Source organism: Melozone crissalis, unplaced genomic scaffold, assembly GCF_028551555.1.
Source record: "Melozone crissalis strain CALT ecotype California unplaced genomic scaffold, PUWL_Pcris_2 ptg000008l_1, whole genome shotgun sequence".
Classification (NCBI taxonomy): domain Eukaryota; kingdom Metazoa; phylum Chordata; class Aves; order Passeriformes; family Passerellidae; genus Melozone; species Melozone crissalis.
Genome location: NW_026535786.1, coordinates 15,580,259 through 15,603,596, shown reverse-complemented (window position 1 = coordinate 15,603,596; position 23,338 = coordinate 15,580,259). Strand labels below are relative to the sequence as shown.

General features: G+C 43.4%; 1 protein-coding gene across 1 annotated transcript; it reads left to right on the top strand.

The window, feature by feature from the left end:
* The first annotated feature begins 3,139 nt into the window (after positions 1-3,139).
* MAB21L3 (mab-21 like 3) lies at positions 3,140-19,306 on the top strand. Its single transcript, XM_054269738.1, has 6 exons — positions 3,140-3,200; positions 7,459-7,599; positions 12,143-12,434; positions 14,779-14,960; positions 15,687-15,881; positions 18,647-19,306. Exons 1-6 carry the CDS (start codon positions 3,153-3,155, stop codon positions 18,878-18,880), a joined length of 1,092 nt encoding a protein of 363 aa, XP_054125713.1. The 5' UTR covers positions 3,140-3,152; the 3' UTR covers positions 18,881-19,306.
* Positions 19,307-23,338: the final 4,032 nt, after the last annotated feature.

Sequence of the window (23,338 nt, the reverse complement as noted above, 5' to 3'; positions counted from 1 at the left end):
GATATGTGATGCTGAAAACCTCCTCAGAGACACCACCAAAGAGGGAAGGAAGGTTGCGGTGCTTCAGCAAGATCTGTCTGGAGAAACTCTGTCAAAAATATGCCCAGACCCTAGCGGGGACTTAAGACACTTCTAACAATCACTAGAAAAGAAAAGGATTCGGAGGTGTCAAAAAGATAGCCATTCTCAGTGTGGATGGGAATCTCCTTAGAAACAAGTATACTTGGGAGTTTAATTTGCCAAATTAATCAAGTTCAAAAGCTCTCAACAGTGTTCATGTCCATGATATCTGATGGATTGTGAGCTAACTAGAACTGAAGAGACCTTTTGTGGTTTGATCTTCACATGGTTGCCTGGCTTCAGCAGAGTGCTTTTTATCTCCATGAAGCTGTTGTGAGCTTTTCACAAAAGAATGGGTCATCTGGTCCAACCTCCCTGCTCAAGCAGGGTCATCCCAGAGCACATGGCACAGGGTTGCATACAGACAGTTCTGGAATATTTCCAGTGAGGGAGACTCCACAACCTCTCTGGACAACCTGTTCCAGTGCTCAATCAGCCCCACATTCAAGAAGTTCTTTCTCATGTTCGGCTGGAACTTCCTGTGCATCAGTTTCTGCCCATTGTCTCTTGTCCTGATGCTTGAAACCACTGAGAAGAGCCTGGCTTCATCCTCTTCATGGTCTCCTTCTTTCCTTCTGTGCTTCTTGAAGAGTGAGGAAAAAGAAATAGCCATTCTTCACTCCCTCTTGCAGGTGTGCCTGGGGAATTGAGTTGTAGGCTCAGAGGAAATATTTTCTCAGGAGATTTTGTTTATTAGCTTTTGGAGCTTGGATCCATCCCAGATTTTCTCCACCTTAGTCTTACTTTATACAAGCACTGTCATGGTAGAAGGTCCTGAGAAGGACACATCTGATGGAGGTTTCTCTGCAGTACCACTACATCAGCTCAGTAGACCTCACTGGAGAAGCTTGGATTCTTCCCACTTTGTAACCACATCCTCTTTTATCTCTGCAGATGTTCTGATTTCTGCTCTGTCCTTTCTCTTCACTCTTTCCTTCTGATGCAGGCTTTTCCCACAGTAACATTCTCTCTTCACACATGGCCATCTGCCTCTACTTTTCTGCTGCATTCTGTGCTATCTGGTCCTCATGTGACAACCACAAGTTCTTGTGAGGTCAAGACTGGCTGCTGCCTCCCATACCACTCTAACCTGTATTTTGCTGGTGGTGTAAAGGCCTTTATCAGTTGTAGTATTTACTGTCAGCCAAATAGTAGCATAATATGTGCTACTGACAGGATGGAAATAATGGATGCATAATAATAATAATGATTATGAGCATAAGGTATGTTATTATATAAAAGAAAGATTACCAAACCCACTTCATCTCTCTGCCAGCACCATGTCTCTGCTGGACAGCTGTCATGAGAAGAGACCTTACAGGTGCAAGAAAGAGAGACCCTTGAATCTCTTCTTCCTTCATAATACATATTCAAGGTTCTGAGTATTAATGTGTGGTGGTGTCAAGAGTGTAAAGGAAGTTGTCTGCTGTATGTGCAGCTGACTATCTGAGGGGACACAAGGGACTTAATGTTTTAGGAGCATGCTTATAATGCCATTTAAAAGGCTAATTCTTCTCTCTTGTACACTCAACTTGGATATAATCCCATCCAACCTGCCTCTACAAGTTCTGCTCCATCCTGTAATTTTCACTTACCGTCTTTCAGACCCTGCCTTTTATCTGGTTTCCCTAGCAGAGCTCACATAAACTGCTGGCTCCTCAGAGGAAAGGTAGCCAGTAAGTTTTGAAGTGAGCAAGAATGTGGCATGAGTCACTAAACATTGGGGAACCAAGAAAATCTTTGTCAGTGCCCAATTCTAGTGGAAGTTGCTTTGGGAAGTAAATGGCTACGTGTCTTTGTGAAGGAGTCCACGAGTTCCTCAGCAAAAAGACAGTGGCAGCTGTCTGGCATAGAAAGGTTTGCTTTGTAGGTGCTGGAGAAACAGATGTCCTGCAGGTATTTGTGCTCCAATCAATCACTTAAATTAATGTACTTCATATTTGACTTAATGAAGGACATAATGAAGGATAACTAGCAACAACAGTGCCTTTCCTGAGGTAGCACCCAGTGCCCACCCAGGTGCTGCCTTTGCCAGCTGCTGCAGAGGCAGTAAATTGGTCAAGGGATGTCAAAGTTCATTTTCCAGGGGGAAATAGTGATATTACCCAAAAGTGGAGTGTGCCTTCCTTAATAAGGAATGCTTAGCACCACAGGATCTCATGTCTATACTCTGTCACTCCCTTCCATGTGCTGATGTACCCTTCTTTCTAAAAGCCAGCAAGCTTCACTGGATCAATGAGGCCTGATCAATTGTTTTTGCCTCTGAATCATCCATATGGGGTTGTTAGCTGAGCTGCTGGCAGAAAACGAGAGGCAGCTTTCTGTCTGTTTACTGTAAAGAAAGCGAAGCAAGCTACAGGAGGCGACAGGCTGCACAGTATTTACTGTCAATACAGCCAGAGAGAGAGAGGAGATATAAGGAGAGGGGAGGAGAGGGGAGCAGGGGTTGCAGACTGCAACCCCAGTGAGTGATCTGAGTGTAAAAATACCCATGCATTTTCAGATGGAAAGAGAGTGGATTAGTCAACAAGGAATAACTGAGAGCATTTAAGAAAGGATGTAGTGAAGGTCTAGCAAGGCAGGGATGAACTAGTAGCATGCAGAGTAATAATACTGTGCATAAATGTACTGAAGCTGCACTGCAATCTGAAAAGCACTTCCAGATCTGCCCTGAGACAGAGCACTTGCTGGGGTATTTTTGTGTATGGCTGCATGCAAGATCCACCATTTAAAAGTAATACGATGAATAATAACAATTGAACTTAGAGAATAAGATTTGGAGATAGTTTTCTGAATGAGCTGGATGTCACCATCGTAGCTCAAACCAGAAAAAGAAAATTATTAAAAATAGGCATGCTTCCTTGTTTCTCTCTTCTCTTACTCATCCCCAGCACAGAGATATTAGGTGACTTGAGCTTCACAGGGCAAGAAGGCTCTGAGCAGCTCTCTCTGAGTGTTCCTCTACTTCCAGAGGCAGGTGAACAAGTGAAGAGTGAATTCACACTTTAAAGAGCAGCGAAGACCATCTTGCCATGAAACCATTCACAGATGAAGATGTAGAAATCTACATCCAGAGCAAGGTAAGACTTTATCTGACCAGATTTTCTGTCTCCCACACTAGGTGTTGATTCTGAAGGGTGCCAAATTTGACAGTTAGTTGCTCGCCTGCTGTCTTCATTTCTGAGACAAGATTGGGTGAAGTTTCATGAGAACTGTATTTCTAATGAGATTTCTAGGTTTCTGTTGCAGAATCTTATCTGCTGGTAGCCTAATTTTCCAAGGGGCTTGTCCTCTTCTTCTAGGTATCCTGAATTTTTGTTCCTGATCTGGAATTCCAGATGTGAGACTAGCTGTAATTGCCAGCATTTAAATCTAAGGAAGTGTCCTTGCCTCTCTCCCTGTCTGGTGGTCTTGGCTTGACTGAAACAAGTGCAACACCAGGCGTTGCCTCTAAGAAAGATTCATGTAGGAACTGCAGAGACAGACCAATATTGTTAGAATTCAGTCATCAGTCTGTCACCTCAGCTTAGGATACTTCTCTATATACCATGATTAAAATATCATGTCTCATTAGCACATGCAGACTGGAATCTCATTTTCTATTTTATAAGATATTCCAGCACTCAATTTTCCCCCCATTATGAAATGAAATAAAACAGAATAAAATCTTCTGTGAAACAATACTGTTTAATAAAAGCTCTAAGTGAGCCATAACATTTTTTAAAGCTGACATATTTCATGGTAGTACTTAGCTAGATCCTGTTTTATAGTCTGCTTTTCCCAACAAAATGCAAGACACCAAAGTGACAAATAATTTCAAAATCAGAAAGTATAAGGTTTTATTTTCTGTAAAGGATAGCATATTCTGTTACAATGAAGGGGCTGGTAAGAAAGGTTTGTTTTCTCTATGGAAATGTTTTAGTGGCAAGTATGAAGGTTCTCCCAGAAATATACCTTCTTCAGGCATGGGGTGTTGTGCACAGGAAAATCATTCCATGAGAATCTGTTCAGCGAGCTATAACAGTGAATGCTTCTCTGAAGATTTAAAAAGAAGAGCTACAAAGGAGGGAACAGAGGGAAGCAATGCACAGGAAAATGCTCATATGACAGCCATAAGTACAAGGAACAGAAGCAGACTGTAGTTCAGTGAGGCTCATAGTTGCCAATATTTTAGGTTATACTCGAAGTCTGTTTTCTAGCAGCCCTCCAACTCTGATGGATTCTTATTTCTGCCTGCTCCCGAGTCTCTTGTCCAACTTCAGGCAGTTCAGCTTGTCAAATGCTGCCTGTTTTTGGAAACAGGTCAACCACCTGGTGCAATGAATCTCTGTAATACCATAGATTTCATCCTTAAGCCACTCATCAAGGGAAAAATTCAAATGCATATGGAGTGGATGTGGCTGGGTAAATAAGAGGAAGCCCAAATGTTCTTAACAGTTCATAATAAATCGCAATCCTGCTTCCTTCCTCCTTAATAAAACCTTAATTATTCAAGTTTTGTACATTTGTTTTAGCACAATTCCCTGAGTTAAGACCTGGTAAGGGGAATACCAGTAAGTCACAGAAGTGACTGTCCAACAAAGACCTTACAATGTCTCTTCTCCCAATGCGTCTGTGCTGGTAGTAAAAGTATCTGAGATAAATGCCTTGGCTCTTCAGACTCACATTCTCTTTTCTGATTTTCTGCCCTCCCTTCTGTAGGAAGGTTATATTTTCCAACAGGATGATTAGGGAGCTAATTATGGTTAGCTAATTATAGTGAGCAGCCTCAGTCAGTCACATGCCCATTGTTCTGTTATCCCTGCTCCAGTGATGGGGAGTACACATTGAAAGTGGACTTTAGTGGTACTCTCTCAACTGTTCTTTTGAGTGTATACTCTTATAAAGAATTCATGACAACTGCTGTAGCCTAGCCAGTAGGTGATGAAGGCAGAATTAAATGAGGCCATGCTGGGTTGAATGGATTGTCCCTGGATATTGGAGGTGGCAAGAAATGTTCCCAGCAGGTGCCCCTTAGAGAGAACAGAGCATGAGCAATGCATATAGAGGGCACTGTAGGTCTTTTGAGCTGACCCACTGTATATAATTTTATACTCTTCAGTTTAAAAAAAGTCTGGTTTTTGTCTAAAAGCTCTTAGACATGGACAGCTTTCTCTGGCACTCACCATTCACTTGCTGGAGAAACCATTAGGTATCTTGTCAAGCTTATTGGACTGTTCTAAGGAGTTGTTCTGGATGAACAAAAATAAGGTGGAGAAAATAGATACAGTATAGATACAGATGGAGAAGTGCCATAAATGATATCTGAGATGAAGAGGTGAAAATGAATATGGGCTAAAATATCTCAGTGGGGTTTTTTTAAAGTACATGTAAGTAGCTAAAACTGCTCTTAGAGAAAAGGATGATATTGGAATGAGGGGGAGGGTGAACTACTAGGGAAATTAAAGGGCATTATATAAACATAAAGGACTACATGGTGTTAAGATAGCAAAGAAGCAGGATGTCAAGAGTGGATGAGAGCTCAGTCAAGGGAGTATGATGCTGTTGTCTGATGTATTTCCCATTTACAAAAGCTATTCAGCTTAGTAAAAATACCATTAACTTTGTTGTCTGAGGGAGGAAGGTATTCAAACTCTGCTCATCTTCAAGTTCAGTATTAGTCAGTTGCTGTTCATGGTTAATGGATGTGAGGCAAGCACTGGTCTGCTTTAGCCCATTGAATGGTCCCTTTTTGTGAAGAAGTGAATCTCTTTGTCCCCTTCCAGGCCCTGGGGACACATTTCAACACACTTGAGTGTTTTTGGCTGATAGTTCAACATTTGACATAAAGGTGTCCAAAAGGACTTCTAAAGAAGTACTTGTCAGTGATATTTTTAAAAGAGAAAAGAGAGTTGTTGAGGTGCTGAAGAAGATGCTGAGTGAAGAGGACACAGGAATTTTGGAAAGCTGTAGGTTGGTTTGGGTTGGAGGGCACCTTTAAAGATCATACAGTGCAATTTCCCTGCTGTGGACTGTGATACCTTCCACTGGACCATGGCTCAAAGCCCTGTCCAGCCTGGCCTTGAACACTTCCAGGGATGGGGCATCCACAGCTTCTCTAGGCAGCCTGTGCCAAGGCCTCACCACCCTCACAGTACAGAATTTTTAACTTATGCTTTTGCTTCCTTTTGGTCTTTGATAATAACAAAAGACTGTAACAGTTATGTTGACTGGCAATTACACTTTATCATTCACTTTAGTCAGGTGATGGACTCTGTTTCTGATTTTTTTTTTCTTGCCTGCAGACAATAAGGTTTAGTAGAATATGGTGAAGAAAAAGAAGAATCAAGAAGAAAGCAAAAGCTGCAACCATATGAGATGAAGTGTAGGATCCAAAAAAGAGCAGTAAACAGTCTTAATATTTCACTCTGCATAAGTAATTCTGGTTGCATAAGTAATGACAAATATGTTCATGAACTTCATTAACAGTAGCTGAATCTCCTCACTTTGGTACATGTGTAAGGATATTTGGGAAATATTAAATGTCCTTTACTAACATGGTTCCTTCATGTTCCTCCTGTTGAATCTCCTTGTTCAGATTGTGACAGTCCCCCCTATAGTCCCTTCATTTTTAGTCATAAGTGAAGGTTCAGGTTCATCTTATATTTTTCTGAGTTGTCCACCCCTCACCTCAGTTCTCCCAAGACTCAGACATTTCACTGAAATAATTTTCAATAATTCATTATGCTACTACTTCTCAAAGAATTACCCTTTAAGCTACACAAACACCTAGTTCCCAATGGGACCAGCTTTGGAAAGATGCTTTCACACTATCTAGGAGTAGAGTCTCATCTGTACTTCAGCCATAAAGACAGTGTGGACACTTTCAGTGTATAAGGTAGGCGTCTAAATGATGCCACATACATCTGCCCCCTGACTAATGGACAGATCTGTAACTCTTGATGTCTTGTCAGCTCTTGGAATGGAACATGTCCTGACTTTGAGAATGGTTACCATATGCAGGGGAGTAACTGGTATTCTGCATCAAATGGATAAAGAATTGAGACTGTAGCTGTAGTTGAAAACAAATTTATCTGTGTAAAGAACCCCTTTCCTTCCATCCAATGGTGTTAGCATGGAAATATCAATTAATGCTCAATAGTCTTGAATATTGACGCTTTGCTGTTCACAGCTCTGTCTCATGGTAAATTGGTTCCAATACACAGGGAAACAATTTTTATTCTCAGTGCAGCACAAGCACAAATGTTTCAGGATGCTTTAAGCTGATTTGTCTGCTTCCCACTGGAGACAAAGACTGCAATTACCTGCAACATGAAGTGTCTTTCCTGGAACTGACAGGTGGAAAGGCGGCATTACCTGGTTTCCAAAGCAGTGGAGGAGGTGCAGAAAATCATCCAGCAGCTGACTGCAGAAATCAGCTACAAGGCTGTGCGATTCCAGGCCATCTCCAACTCTGGCATTCACAATGAGAACATTAAGGTATGAACAAGAGCTCTAATGCACTCTCTGGCAGCCTGTGGGCAACCAGAAAGTGATTACTCCATTATGTAAGTGTTTGTATGGGCAGGTACCTCACCCAAAACACCACAGATGATGTGCTGACTCTTCACTGTGGAGTTCTAGAGATTGGGTCATTGGCACTCACTCATGGACATCTCACAGCCAGAGGAGCATTCAAGAGAGATGGGTAAATCAAGCAGAGCCTCTTAGAGTTGCTGTGTTTACAAACAGCATCTATTGCCAGAGCTGTCAATCCACAAACAGAAGCCAAAGCTCTTTGGGAGACAGAAAGAAAGTTACACAGCAGTAACGTAAGAAAAAATGCTCATGTCTTCATGAGCTATGATCTGTATTTTTCACAGGTGGAAAAGCTGTCAACTCACTAAAACAAAAGAAAGAAAAATTAGAAGTCCTTCTTCTGCTATGAACATTAGAAAGCTTCTTCTGAAAAATATGTTTTTTCCTTGTCATGAATCGGAATTTCTTTTTATTGGGGAAAAAAAAAAAGGTTATTAGTGGGAGAAGTGAAATGTCTCCCTGTTTTAGACCTTCAGACATGAAAATAATAATGCCCTGTCCCAGCTGTGACAGAAGAAGGCTGCTTATTTCTTGTGACTTCATTCCACAAAAGTAACTAGAAAAGACACAAGAAACAATCACAACAATGGCAACTTCAGGTGAAAACAATTTTTTTCATCTGAACTAGTTGAAATACTAATGTCAACCATTATACTGAACCACAGCCATTTACAGATCAAAACACAGCAAATACACAAAAGCACGAGGCAACTTTTGCAGCTCTCTGGGACTGAAAGGGAAGAAGTCTTTGTGTGATAGCTGCTGGAAGGGTATGGAGGTGGAGGCAAAATATAATGCCCTGGGACACAGACACTGAGATTCCTAGCTTTATTGGGATTTCGTGTATCCCAGAGCATGTGGTCTTGTCAGTAAGTATGGCCACAGTGACGTAAAACAGTGCCACATCCTGGTCCACAAGTTCCTGAGTGCCAGGCTCTGCCAGCCACCTCTTGTGCTGGAACAAACCTGTTTGGCTAATGAGGTCTGACAGGGCCAGGGTCAGGGTAAAATTGTTCTTCTGGAAAGGAAAGCAGAACAAAACCACCAAGGCAATCTATTATGAGCAGCAACTTGGTATTACAGTATGCAGATCTGAACAAATTCTGCTTGAAAGAAATCCTCAAAATCTGTTTCCTTAAAAGTGGCAGATCTGTTGTTCATGCTTAACTGAACCCAGTGTTACAAATCTGTGGAGGTTACACTCAGAGGACCTGACTAACTGTCCTGTATGTATGGGGAAGCAAAGAACAAGTTGATGAGAAATTATTTTGGTTTGGGCTGTCTCCCTCCAAAAATTGGAAACTTTAATACTGTTGCTGACATACTTCAACATAGAGGAGACTTGTGTCCAGGAAAAGTCAATGTATTCATATATTCATTATTCCATGTTTCATTGTGCAACATCTTTTTTTTCTGTTGGCTGAATCTACAGGATTTTTCAGAACTTTCAGCTTCTGGCTAAAAGGAATCAATTTAACATGGTGAGACATCTAGATTTGTTGAGAAGCCTCAAGCTCCCTTGTAAATATGAAGGGCTGAGTGGAGAATGGTTACGAAAAGTCTCTAGGTATTCAGTGTTTTCCTGTGACCCATGTAACCAAAAGTCACGCTTTAATGAAAAACCTGAATTAAAATTCAGAAGAACAAACCAGATTATTTAATTTTTAAAAGTTCTAAGTGTTTGTTTTTGTAGTGGCCCACCATTTTTGGAGCTGTCAACTGTGCAGGGCTGATGCAAAAGCTGTGGAGGCTTCAGTAAAGTTATAATGAAGAGGTCCAGACTGATCACTGGTACTCCACTGCCCAGTGGCATAGCCAAGTGTTTAATCAAGGTGGGGACAATGGAGGGATTTTCCTTTAACAAACTCCAAGCATCCAGGGAAGCTTGCAGCTTTGCTCTGTGAATGAGTGACCTAGCACATGCTTTCTCTCTGTTCTGTGTACTTGTCTTCCTTTCTGCTTCTCTCAGGATCAGCCAGCTTTACTGGCCAAGTGGTCAGCTATGCTTCGGAGGAAGCGCCCATTCCACCCATCCATCCAGGTACAAAGCCTTCCTGGTGCCTGACAATCCCTGTGCTTGCTTCCTCCTCACACACCCTCTTCTTCAGATGACTGCACCCACCAAACTGATCCTTCCATGACTGTTTTGTCTTTTGCACAAGAGCTTGCTTTTTTTTTTTTCCCTCAAAGCATAATTATTTTCTTTCTAACCTACTGTTTCTGTCTCCCTGGAACAGCATGGCCAGGTTCACAAGAATGAGGTTGTATTTAATTTGCCCAGCATACTCTAGACAGGATTTTAATACAGCAGAACTGGCCACAAGTTACACACCCCAGAACTGGAGACTCCTGCTCAAGCCTGTAACTTTCGGGGGCCTGTGGCCTGCACATGGTGTGTGAGACCATCGTGTGACAGAGCATGGGTGTGGGACTGGGATTTGTTTAGGCCAAGAAGACACCAGCTGCCCAGCTTTACAGTGCTAATCCCAGCCTTGTGCATTCTGTTGTTTTCTGGTAAGCCCCAGGTGGAGAACCCTTGCATTTGTAGGCACTCACATGACATGTGCAACTCTTCCCTTTGCAATCTATTGGGTGCCAGTGCATACAAGACAGCATTTTGGTTGGGGGGAATGGTTGTTTACCTGCAAATGTGGCTGAGGCAGTGAGAGGAGCAGTAACTGCATGACAGCCATTGTATTTTTTCCTTATGGAGCCTACTGCTCTATTTCTGAGCTGCCCACAGGATTTCTCAGTCCCACCAGATCTGATGTGTGCAAATTAGCTTCATCTTCAATGTCATCCTTTCAGCATCCTCCTGCCTTTATGGTTTATATTTGACAAAAGAGCAGCATCCTGGTGTTTTCCTTGCTATTTCTGTGTTTCTGGCTGGCCATCTTTTATTTTCCAAATCTCTTGCCAAGGAGCAGAGAAGACCAGCTGCTCCCTGTGAGAGAGAGAGGCAGGAGTTGAGTGTAGCAAGGCAGCCCCTGCCCTGTGGTCCCTGAGTGAGACAGACACAAGGAGGGCAGTGGGCCAGCCAAGAGTCTGGATCATCAGGAAAGTCTGCTGGTAAGTCAGGTCTGAGGTCAAGCCACTCCCCCACTCACTGGAGCCCAGGGCTAACCTGAAATGGGTTATTAACCTGGGGTTCTGCCCAGACCCATGGGCAGAAGGTGTGGATAGAAGTCCCAGAAGGCTGCTTAGGGACAAGAAAGCTTGTTAGTGCCCTCAGGGGCCTGGTACTTCTGTGGTAATACTTTAAATCAGCTGAGCTGAGCTGAGGAAGGCTACCAGAGTGTTTTGGATTGTTACAGGAGAGTGACAAGCGTGTTTCATTCACCGTGGGTGTAACCACCTCACAGCAGTGGCTGTCACTTCACATCCCGCTCATGCAGCAGCTTCACTTTACTTATGCCACTGTAAGTTAGGCTTGGTAGCAAGTGGACTTGAAAAGCTCCTAAGCCAACATGGTAAAAATCTGAAGGAATTTGAGCACCCTTTCTGGAACCACAACGGCCAGATGCTTCCAAAGTAGCTCTTGGACATGTCTGGCTATGCCCTGGACCAGACAAATGATGTTTTGTGGTATTTGAGTCACCTCATTCTTTCCTTGCAAATAGTGTCTCAGAACTGGATTTTATTGGAAAATGGTTTTTCCTCAAGTGAGGCACATGAACTGGCTTGCAAACAAGCCTGTTTAAGGCTTACTTGTCCATTGGTTGCTGCCTCCATCCTTACACTGTTTCTGTCATGCTCATCAGGCAATGTACAGATGCAGTTCTGTACATTTCAGCTGGCCAGGACCTGGACTTGTTTCTGGGAGTGACAGTGCCTCTGTAGGCTCAGGCATGTCACTTGCCTTATGTCTCTGTCCCTTTAAATGTCAGTCAGACAGAGTGAAACACTTGTAAAATTAATGGGCCATAGCCTTATTTTGCTAATGTCTGTAGTGGACTTTGAAAGAGATCAGAAAGATGCACTTTTGCCATAGTTATTACTAGTATTGGACTCTGGGCTTATCTCAAGTAACAATTCTGCGATAATAACTAGCACTATTTGGGTTTCCCTTGGATCTCAAAACATATTCTCTCATGCCTTCCTGCTCCTTGGAAGCTGCTGGTTATTACATCTCATGCAATTGCAGACTAGAAATAGCAAGAGAAGGGGAAAACACGGCAGGTGTGGTGGCAAGTCAGCCAGTGAGCTCTTATCTTCTAAGAGCTTCGCATCAAATGCCTTCTAAGACAATTTCCTTTTAGTCTGCATGCCTCCAAGATAACCCTTAGACCGGTCCTGGCTGTGTTCAGTTAGTCCCATTATACCATGGTTTGTCCTTCTTTTTCAAGCCCCCAGTTTAACCTAGTACTTCCTCAACCCTGTTTTCCTTACTGTGGCTCATGGATCTGCCCTTGTCTCCTCTCTCAATGTCTCTGAACTCTCCCAGGTGTTAGCACCCAGCCAGTTCCTCATCACAGTTCCTCTGCGTGGCCTGACGGGTTACAGGGAGTGCCAGGTACGGCACTGGCGCTATTACACCGTGCATGGAGCCAAGCTCCTCTCCTCCGTACGGGACCCTGAGGAACTGCACCAGTGGCTGGAGGTAGAGCAGTTCTCAAAAAGCCTCCAGCAGTGGCATGAAGAGGATGTGAACATCGAGGGTGATCTGGTTCCAGCCAAGGTCCTTATCGTCTTCCGGGAGCTGGTGGAGAAGTCGATTGTCTCCTGTAACCTCTCCAGTGAGTTTGGTGGGGACAGGTGTGAGGGAATCCATTACACACACACACAGTGTTTGCCTTGTGTGGTCAGAAGCTGAGCAAAACTCTCCCAAACTAGGAAAACTTCAAGCGATTGCATTGACAGACACAGACCTGCACTGAAGATAGAATTCAGTAGTTCTTGGGCAATTTGTACCAAGGTGTTACTCCTTTCTTAGGAATTTGGGTAGAGTCTCCAGCCACATCACCCTCTTCAACTAAGAGGCAGCCCTGATTTTTATAACATTTAGGAGTTTGTTTGGGGAAAAAATCTTTCTCTACTACAGCACCTGCAATATATTTAAATTATTAAAGAAGGTAGTATAGGAAAATTGGATATTGGAAAGATGTGTACATCTGAGAAGAATATGTTTGAAGATATTTGTAGAGCAGATAATGCTCTGGGGAAACCTTAGCTGCCCACAGCTTTCCAGCATGGGATGGTGGTAACTAAGTAGAGGGACTTCTACTGAAGCAAAGTATGTTGGACAAGTGCTCTTTTCTCCAGTGTCCAAGCTACTCCTGTGGTGCCTCTTCCCATGGCATGTTTCCAGAATGACTTTCTTCATCGGTAGCCTAATGAGTCTTCTGTATTTCAGAGCAGTAGAAGCTATTTCCACTCATCTGATCGCACTCTGAATTGTAGTCACAGAAAAAAAACTGTTAAAGTCAAGCTCTGCTAGATAATGGCATTTTTTTCAGGAAATACTTGTTATCATAGGAGTGGAAAGGTGGATAGGAGTGAAATTTCACCATTGAGGCTGGGAAGACCAGCTGGAACAGGCTTGCTTCTGAGGCTTCACTTATGTGAAAGTTTTTATGTTGGGTAGCAGTCACATTCACAGTCACATCAAGTTCTTGAGTGAAAGTTGAGTGCTGCAGGAAAGGTACTTGCAAGGACCCCAGAGAGTGGAGTTTAGGTTGAGTATTCTGATGCCTTTTTTGTAAGGTCCGCTGGGAGGAGAGGGGCTAAGATGAAGTCAGGAGAAGCAATTACCATTTTTGTTTGTCTCTGTGAAGAATGGACTTCCTTCATCCCACAGTATGGCTAAAGTTACAGAAAAACTTCACTGATTTCTTTGCTTCCCTGTTTTTTTAATTCTTTCAACCCTAGCAAAATCAGTTTTTGAGGTGTCTCACTTTTCATTAGTGGAAAAATAGCTATAAGCATTGCAATGCTTTTGGAAAAGCCATGAACATATTTACATGCTGACACAGCGGTTGCTCTAACACTTTTCAGCTGCTAGAGATCCTTGTTGGGAGCTTGGGAACAGAACAGTTCCTGTTTTGATGTCAGGCTTGGCTCAGCAGGGAAATAGCATATAGATTTTCTGAGGTTTATGAAGTTCTGTTTGGGATGGACTCTACTCTTTGCAAGGTAATTCACCCCATGAATTGCTCCTTAGCCCATGCCACTCAAAATGAGGTGGGATAACACTCTGCTCTTTAAATTGCTTATGTTCATCTGCTCAGGCTTTCACTTCAGTGGGTTAGAGGATGAACATGCAATTGGCTCAGATGGCAGAGCTGAAGGGACAATGATCGTCCCTCAGTGACGGGGACAGAAACTTCTTCCATGAACTCAACTAGACCAACAGGAAACATCCCACAAAGTCCATTAGTTGCAGCTTGCTTTCCTTTCTGTACTCTTAGATTGTGCTGTTCCTGGAGATGAGCCACTCTTCTTTCACACTGAGGAAACTTCTTTCCTCCAAATCACCTTGGAACTAACTTTTCTTAACACTCAGCACTCACAGTGATGTATAAGTTAGCCTTTTCTGGGTGACTGCTCTGTACAACAGACCATAAATTCTGGTAGTGTCTTCTGTGCAAGTGCATCTCCAGAAACAAACTTTACAGATACCCCACAAAACATTCTGAATGACTGGCAGTGCTAAGTGTGATCTGGCAAGGGTCTGATCTCAGGTTCTCTGAAGAAGAACATCTTTAGATAGGAAGTGTTCATCTGGTCCTCTCCAATCTGCAGTGATCTCCTTGTAGTGTACCATTAGAAATGTTAGGTTGCACTACTTGTCTAGCTTTTTTTTTAAGAACCTGATCCTAGGGTTTAAGAGGACCAACAAAGGGGAAAAAAAGCATGATAATTTTGAGTGTAAAGTTAAGAACTTTGTTCTTTCATCTTCCTATTCTCATTCCCCAGGATAGACTAACATTAATTTAGGTTTTTCTTATATTCTTCATGCATTATTGAAGAGAAAGTGTTAAGACAGACCAATAGAACTGCAAGGTCCTAGACAGCCTCTTGCTTGGCTTGTGGAAAAGGACCTTTTTATCTATATTTTTTTCTTTTGTTGTCCTTTCACAGGTAAAGTGACAGTGCTGGAGAGCTTCAGCTCAGTGGTCCGTGTGGCTGTGGAGACGTCAGAATCCCAGGTTGAGGTGGAGCTGGTCCCTGCTGTGGAGATTCCAACGTGCTGGCCTGAGAAAGCCCGGTGGCCTCGTTGCCTTAAGCGTTGGCCTTCTCAGGAAAAAGTGCAATGCATCAAGGTAAACACTGTAAAAAACACCCTTAACTCTGGGGTGGAACTTACCTCTCAAGTGTCTGACAGTGTTTTACTGAAGGAAGAACTGCATGGTGATGGCAGTACGGTTAGAAGATGTATTCTCTAAAGAGAGAAGCAATGTTTCAAAATACTCTGTCAGAATTTATTTGGATTTTGTTAATCTGAGTTAGCTTTTTATTGCGTGAGTCTCTGGCAAACAGTTCTGCCTGCATCACACAGCTCTGACATGCATTATTCTTGCTCTGCCTCATGTAAGACTTCAGCAAATGGGCTGGTGTCTTGCAGTTTTCCTTCCAGCTCAATCCCATCTTTCCCTACAACAGTCATGGCTGGATTCTGGCACTTCAGTCCAGCCCCAGCTGCCAAGTTCCTGCAGGTCCCATTCCACCATCCAGTCCTGCTCCCCTCTTATGCACAAGCTCCTGCTCCACAGCAAAGTGCCTGCAGAGCTGCACCTCTGCTTTAGTGGCACTGCTGGTACTGTGCATGATGGTTCTGGAACAGGATCTCCCTGCAGTAACTGATACCAGCACACAAGGAAACAATGCAAAATGCACGTTTATTCAACTAAGAATTAAGATGGGAGCGCTCCTCATGTTTGCTGCCTCTGCTAACCCTGTTTAGAATAGGCTTTGAGAGATGTCACACATGCTTTTGTGGGAGAAGTTTGCCTCTGATCTGCTGTCCCACTTCCCCTGTTGTTCCACAGTCGCTGGGTTTCGACCTCCTAGCCCGCTCTAATTATCACTGGCAGCTGTGCTTCTCCCGTGCTGAGCACATCCTCATGGAGGGACTTGATGAAGATGGTGGCTGTCGCAGGAAGTGCTTCAGGGTCATGAGGCAGATGAAGGAAGATGTCTGGTGTGCTGGCAATAAGCCTGTCATCACAGCTTATCACCTGCAGGTAGGCATCACCCTGATACCTACCTACAGTCATGGGATCTGTTGCAGGGGCTTCCATCCAGTAATGCCAGAATGTCGTGGTGTAAATCAGTGTAGCACCTGTGTAACTTCTAAGGTAACTGTCAAAACTGCTTTACCTTTTCACTGCTTTGTGGTGGCAAGGAGTTCACTAAATATGTGTTCCAAACTTCAATAAGAAACTAAGGCCTGTAGGCACATTATGATTGCAGGTGGCCCCTGCTCTGGTCGAGGCCCCTGCTCTGTTCTGACTTCACATTATACTGTTGTCTGTAATTACACATTTAGTTCCTGCTTCTTGACTATCCCAGCCATCTATATCCATCCCTCTCTCTCTGGTGAAAGACAGTGATTTTTTTCTTTATGGATTTGCACCAAACAAAACTGTCTTAGGTAAGCATTATTAATGAATTAGATGCAAACTACAGTTTTGGTGGTGTTTCACTTGGGGTAGGAAGGGAAGAAAGAGTTAAAGGGGTGGTGGCATCCTCCCCGCACATATTTCAGGGTTCAAGATGACTTCTAACAAGATTTGTGAAGAAGAGAGAGAAGACTCTGCTATGAGTGTGTCCCCACATCTGACAGCTGCAGACACCAATGGGCCACAGGCAGCACCATTTGTTAGATTATAGATTTAAAATCCTGTTTTCTGGGGCTTCTTCCTCCTGGAGTTGCCAGGGAGAGGCTGTACTTTTCCCACCTTGAAGCCTCAAGCCATTAGGTTCCTACAGTAGTTACTGATCTTTTGGTGTCCAAAACTAAATGCAATGTTAAGATTCTTCCTAAAGAAAAAGCTGGAAAAACCATCAAATGCTGTTACAGTCATGGCACTACTCTAAGTCAAGATGGAGTAAAAAAATATTTGATGAGGCTGATTATAGCTTAGCTGAATGCAAAACTCCTCAGTGCCTGTAAGAACAACCTGGTGGGGAAACTGTCATGTGTAAGACAAAGTAGAAAACCATTTAACCCTTGGGAACAACGTTTTCCCCTGGCTGAAGGAGCAGATGTGTAGCAAGTGCTGTTGCATGGACTCTTGATTAAAGTAGGAAACTATTCAGAAGCTCTTCAGTTCTTTACTGTAACTATAGTTCCAGCTTTTACGGCAAGAGAGGATTGGTTTACCAGACAGAAAGAATTTTTCAAAATTACTCACATTAAAAAGAAAAACAGGAGAAAAATAAAAGAAAAATGAGAGAAACAGTCAGTGGTTAAACCAGCAGTTGAGCAGAGGCTTAGTGTTCGGTTTCTTCACATCCTCAGGTTCCCCCTGTCAGAGGTATCCAGCAATTAGGATTAAACAAGATCCTCTCTGACAGAGGAAATCTGTATCCCAGAAGTTTTGAAAGCCAGAGACAACCACATAATTGCCCTTCTTTTGCTTACCTGCATAGAAATTAAGTTTGAGATCTGGAATTTCAAAAATATCTAGGTACATTCTGAAAGCCAACTCTATGCTGCAGGTAGAGAGCTGGCAGTTAGGGACATAAATGCTGGGGGATAAATCACTTGTTTGGGCTCCTGACTGAAAAAGCAGCACTGTTTTCCTTGCCTCCAGAAACTCCATTGCAACTGCTGCCTGCTGAAGTAGTTTTAGCATGTCAGAAGGCAACTGCTCTGCAAGTCTTCAAGGAGCAGCTCTCAGAGAGTTACAGCTTGAATTCCTCTTGAATTATTCCCTGGTGACATTCAAGAAAAGGCTTTGTGGTTATTGCAGCTGTGAACAAAAAATTTTTCACATTTGAAAAACTGTTTGAGAAGAAATTTGTCCTCAGTACAACTATAGGTGAAATTCTACCTCTGTAGAAACAGACAAGTTGAAGGCTGTGGTTCTGTCACCTCTCAAAATGTCTGAGTCTCTTTTTGGGTAGCTGAATTTGCAAAATAAAATTGGGATTCAGAGGACAGATAAGGGACTTAGCAGAATTATTGAACACCAAATAGGTGATTTTGTACTTTTAAAAGTTATTTCAGGCTGACCGAGGCAGTTGGTATGGCTTTTTTGGTACAGTAAGTCTAAGTTCCTTGAGAAAATTCTTCTCAATCATGGGAAAGTCTGAGAAAATGCTACATAGGCAGTGTAAAAATAATACTGTAAGAGCAATAATCATATGCATTTTGTTATTTTAACTATGTATTTTTCAAAAGCTAAATTGCATTAAATAATTATGGAGGAATAGAACATAAGACATGAAATATCACATGTCAGAATAAACCAGGCAGCATTTGACCAGAAAGCAAGCCTTGCACCTGCAATGGCTTCTTGGAATTTCAGTCTGTTTAGGATGCAGATCTTCATGTATCTTCAGCACAAATACAGCTGAAGCTAACAAATAATTACGTTGATCTCATTATGCTCTGTCCCTCCTTGCATCTACTGACTTCTACCCTTGCATAATAGGCCATTTTCTAAAGCTTAAAATGCCTGGCATTTCTACAGAGCCTCCTTCTGGAGGATGGCAAATAGGCCAAGATTATTTTAGTGAGATTATTTTCCTTGGGCTCCTGGCTCAGTCAGTGGAGAGTGGCTCCTCTGGGGAGAGATCCTCACCAGGCACCTCCAAGCTGCTCCTCCTGGTCACTTGGGATCCCTCCATTACAGAAACGTTAACGCAGGGAGGTAGCAGCGTGAGTCTCTGTGATTTCCAAGGCTGCCAGCCACTTACCAGCACTAAAAGTGCCTTAGTAAGCTGTGTGAGCCCTCGACAGAACCTCTAACACATCTTCTCTCCCATCTGCTTCTTGCAGACAGTGCTATTCTGGACGTGTGAAAAATACCCACGCACCAAGGATTGGCGCTGCTTCCCTGAAGCCTTTCTGAGGCTGGTACAGAAGCTGCACAAGTGTGTAAGCCAGCACTTCCTCAAGCATTACTTTCTCAAGAACACCAATCTGCTCAAATATGCCAACACCAGTGACCTGGACCTGGTGGCCAGCAAGCTGGCAGTCTTCTTGGAGAACCCTGTTTTCTGCCTGGACTAAGGCAGGCAAAGTCATGCCCCAGCCCTGAGTGGATCCCCCAGCTCCTCTCCCCACCTGTGGTTGCTCCCTGTGTCCTTCAGTCGATGTTGCAGCTGGCTCTGTGAGACAGTTGGCACATGCAGCGCTAAAGAGAAGTGTGGAGCTGGCAGCGGTGGGCGGTGAAAACTGATGGGAGGTATCACTTGATGCCCAGCTGATCTAATTTGCTTTCAACAGTGACAGCCTGCCTGGAAGCTACAGCCAGTGAAACCCAACTTTGTGTGTCAGTCAGAGCAGGCAGCTGCCTTGTTCTGTGTCTCCAGTCTTGTGGCACCTAAGCTGAAAGGCAGCGCAAAGGAGTCTCGCTCTGCTGCCTCTGTAACCCAGCACATGTATTGTTGCTGCTCTCACCTTTCTCACAAGGACAGCGGGTTTAATTGCCTGCTTACCTCACAGGCCAGCTCTGCAGAGGGGCAGAGGAACATTTCCGAGGTGTTCTGGAAGCTGGAAGCTTACTCAGAGGAAATTCAATTCAGGGAGATCCTGCTCCAGTAGGAATCCAGTAGGGATTTAAACATGCTGCTAGTGTTGAAGAGCTCAATGGAAGCAAGAAGAGGAACAGTGGGGTTTGCCTCTTCATTTTTCTCTCCTCCACTTATGTTTTTCTTCCAATTTCTTCAAATATGTCTTCTTCATTTTGCCTTTGCAGGTTGTGTTAGTGCCATAAAATCAAGGGGCTTTGGCAGGGCAGATTTCACTCCCATCCCTGGCTCTGCCTAGCAGGCTGGACAAGGAGCAGGTCTTTCCCTACTTCTTAACACCTATGTATTTTTGGGTGCAGTGCAGAAGAGAGTTTTTTTCAAAGGCTCTTAACTCCAAGACTCTCGGTGCTTTTAATTTTGAGGACGTTTCAAAACAAAATGGATTTTAGTATTTCAAAAGAACAGAGCTTTAGAATTAATATAAAGAATGCTGGATTTAATGTTATTAAGTTGCTGAAACTAAACAAAGATAGAGGGGATTTTGGGCTTGGTTTGGTGGGGTTTTTTTGTCACATCTGTGCTTGAAAGTAAACAAGTCCTTTGCCAAGGGGGCTGGCAGAGGTGGGATTTGCATCCCGCGCTCCAGGGAGCTGCATGAGGCGCATCCGCGGCACGGCATCTCCCCATCGTGGCAGACTCTGGTACAGCCATGGGTCTCCAGAACAGCCTCTGCCTCTGGAGCAGGCTGTCACCTAGTTTTCTGAGCAGGGCAGATACGGGTCAGGAAGGATCCCAGCTGTGTGGTCCTGGCCTGGTCGTGGTCCTGTGTCTCCTGCACCAGATCTCACCATGTATAGACCTGATCCCACCACGTAAACCGGCACCCGCATTGCTCCGAACCTCGAATACCCTCCAAGCCACCTTTCCACATGGGTAACTGCATTGTGTGGAACTGTTTCCAACAGTTAACTTCTCTTGCTAGACCTTTGTTCTCCAGGCCCCCTAAATGGGACACAAGTGTCAGTTTCATGATGACACCTCCTGTTCAAGTGTAGCTTTCCTGTTTCCTGTGAGCTGAGCTGTTCCCGTAACGCGCAAGGAGATGCCGATGTACCAGGCAGAGTCAGACAGCTGTGGCAATGAAGTAATGTCTCCTGTCTCATCTTGATTTTGTCTTGCGGTTGAAGGGCTGGCTTCTGAAGTTAGAGGAGGGCAAAAACAATTCAGACTGTTTGAGGACACTGCAAAACATTCAGACCTGTTAATCCCAAATTTAGTATTTTACTGCTCTGATGTATGGTTCTTGTGGGATTTAGTTGTGGCTGTTGAAGAATTTATCTCCCTTTATAGCTGTGTGAAAAAAAATGTTTCAGTGGTGATACCTTAACTTGGATGCAGCTGTGTATCAGAGTCCTCAGCTGCTGGGGTCACAGCCTGCTGTGACGCAAAACCACGGGCATGCACCGTGTGCTGCACAGCCATGACATGGAATGCTCCACTGCTCTGCCACAGTGGCAGCCTCTTACAGCCAGCAATGACTCAGCAAAGGCAGAAAGTAACCACAGAACGATAGACACCTGCTCTGAGCCAAGTCTGATCAGTTTTTGCTCTGTTTTCTTCTTGTTTACACAAGCAAATGCATCAGCTAGCATATGCTGGGGCAGAAAGCATCCTTGTCACCACTGAAACATGGAAGGTACATTACTACTGACCACAAAGACACAGGAACAGTCCTGCAGCTTTTTCTCCAGAACAGCAAGATGTGATACAGGTGGCCACTGGCAAAGGGAAAAGGCTTTGAGGAAAGGACTAAAGTGTTCATGGAAGCAGTTGAATACAAGAATTAATTCCTTTCAGAGACATTTTTGAGCTACTATCTTACATCATCTCATGCAGGTCTGCTTGGGTGTGTGGGGTTTTGTTGTGAGGCAGTTTTTTGTGGTTGTGGGAGAGTTGTGCAGGAGGTCTCTTATTAAAAAAACCAAACTTGCCAAATATATTTATCACATTTCTTACCACAGTAAACTTTCTCCAAATAGCTTTTCACTTATACACCAAGCCTGACTGCAAAATCATGGCCTCATCCCAAGATTTTCCCCCAAAATGAGATACCACATTGTGTTTTGGCTACAGAATAATTTTTATGTTTTTCATATTCCTAATTTTTCTTTTTAAAAAGTGAGCATCTGGACAAATACAGACTTTCTTGAAATAAGTTTAATCAAAAGTTCTTTGTTCAGAATGTCTGGAAGGAATGTGATGACCATTTTCTCTCCCTCTCTTTTTCACTGCTTTCATGAGTATTTGCTGCATTTTCAGCCCTTGCCACAGTCAGCAAGGGCTCCATCTGTCAGAAATTTCAATTGAATGTGTTGCTCTGACATATAAAAACAGTACAAAACTCGTGATGGTTTGTCTTTTTACACAGCCTGCCTTCTAGTCACTAGAGGGCAATGTCTCTCTGAAGCACAAACACCGATCCAGGATCTTGCTCTTAAAATCAGCATCTTGTTATTATCATCGAGACGAGACAAATGAGCTCGATTGATTTAATGCTGAATTCTGTTGCCAAAAAGGAGAGAAGAGACCATGGGGGAGCTTTCTAATAAATAGCAAAAGTAGAGTAAAAAGTCTCTAAATTCTGGAAGCTCTAAGCGCCAGAATATGGATTTATTGTTTCTGATAGGCTTGCAGTAATTCCCAACAGCCTTCGATTGGGAAAGCACCAACAAGCAAAGTGCAGGCAGGCTTCTGGGAAGGAGGGAACTTGCAGGAATAGCCACTGCCCTGCTCCATTAGGGTCCTTCCCTCTCTCCATGGGACTAGGCCATGACTCCCATGTGTGCCTTAGGCTCCTCTGCCTCCCTCTTGTTTTCTCCCTCCTCCAGGAAAAAAAAAATAAATTCTCAGAACAAGTTTTCTGGTGCCACCCTTTTGGCTCTGGTGGGAATAGTTATTTTTCAGTGCACATCAAAGCTCTTTTAGTTCGTGGGACCCAGGTGTACACAGAGGCCGTTACAGACCATCTCCTCACCCTCACTTACACTCCATCTTCAGTTTGAAATGGTGCCCAGCAGTGAAGTTAGATCACCTTGCAAACTATATTCCCAGGGGAGCAGCCTGCCCTCTCTGAGCAAAGCTGGAACATGGACAATGATAGGCAGGATAATTTTGCCTTCACTCTAAATATTTTTCTGCTTACCAATGCTAGGATTTCTGGTTTTGAGGAGAAACATATTTTTTATTATTATATCCCACCCCCAACACTCATCTGAGGGCCTTGCAATGTCACTATGTGAGATAGTGACACAGCAGCCAGTGCTCAAATCATGGTAAGGGATCCCACTCACCCTTTCAGGCCAACCTGTGCCATTACTGTAGAAGGCTGTGGCGCCCTTGACCTCCTTGGCATCTGACTTCTCTGGCTGGAGTAATATACACAATTTCAAAAGAAATTAAACAGCTCCAGGTAGCAAATGTGTTTTAGTCTGTTCTGACCCAAACCATTGCAGCACAGAGAAATGGAGAATGCTTCCATCCATTGTACCTGTGTTAGTTGTACCTTGTCAGTTCTGCTTCAAGCAACATCTTTGAACTGAAAGAAAGGACAGGATCAGCACCTGGCTTTGAAAGCTTCTCCTGGATGGGTGATGAAGAATGCACAGATGCCACCAGAAACCAAGCTTATGGAGAGTACAGAATGTATTTTTCATAGGAAAGATTGTCTAATTTACCATTAGCATCTTCACAAATACAAATTACAAGGAAATGCATTAAGGAAAGAATTAATCAAATTGAAAGGCTTTGTAATAATTAGAAAAAAGAATGGCATCTTCCTAGGCTCCCCTGGGTGGTGGTAATTACCAGCTGCACAACTGTGGCTTATGCTACTTAAAGATTTCTGGACTAAAAATCTTAATATCTTTTTGTTTCCATTCTTAGAAAAGCCACTCTTGGAATCAGGCAGCAATACAAACCAGCAGCCCCAAGAAGCATG

Excerpts from the sequence above, each read along its gene's own strand:
- MAB21L3 (XM_054269738.1), top strand. The coding sequence starts at position 3,153 with ATGAAACCATTCACAGATGAAGATGTAGAAATCTACATCCAGAGCAAG. Across the intron at positions 7,600-12,142 it reads TTCACAATGAGAACATTAAG|GTGTTAGCACCCAGCCAGTT; the intron begins GTATGAACAAGA and ends GAACTCTCCCAG. Across the intron at positions 14,961-15,686 it reads AAAAAGTGCAATGCATCAAG|TCGCTGGGTTTCGACCTCCT; the intron begins GTAAACACTGTA and ends GTTGTTCCACAG.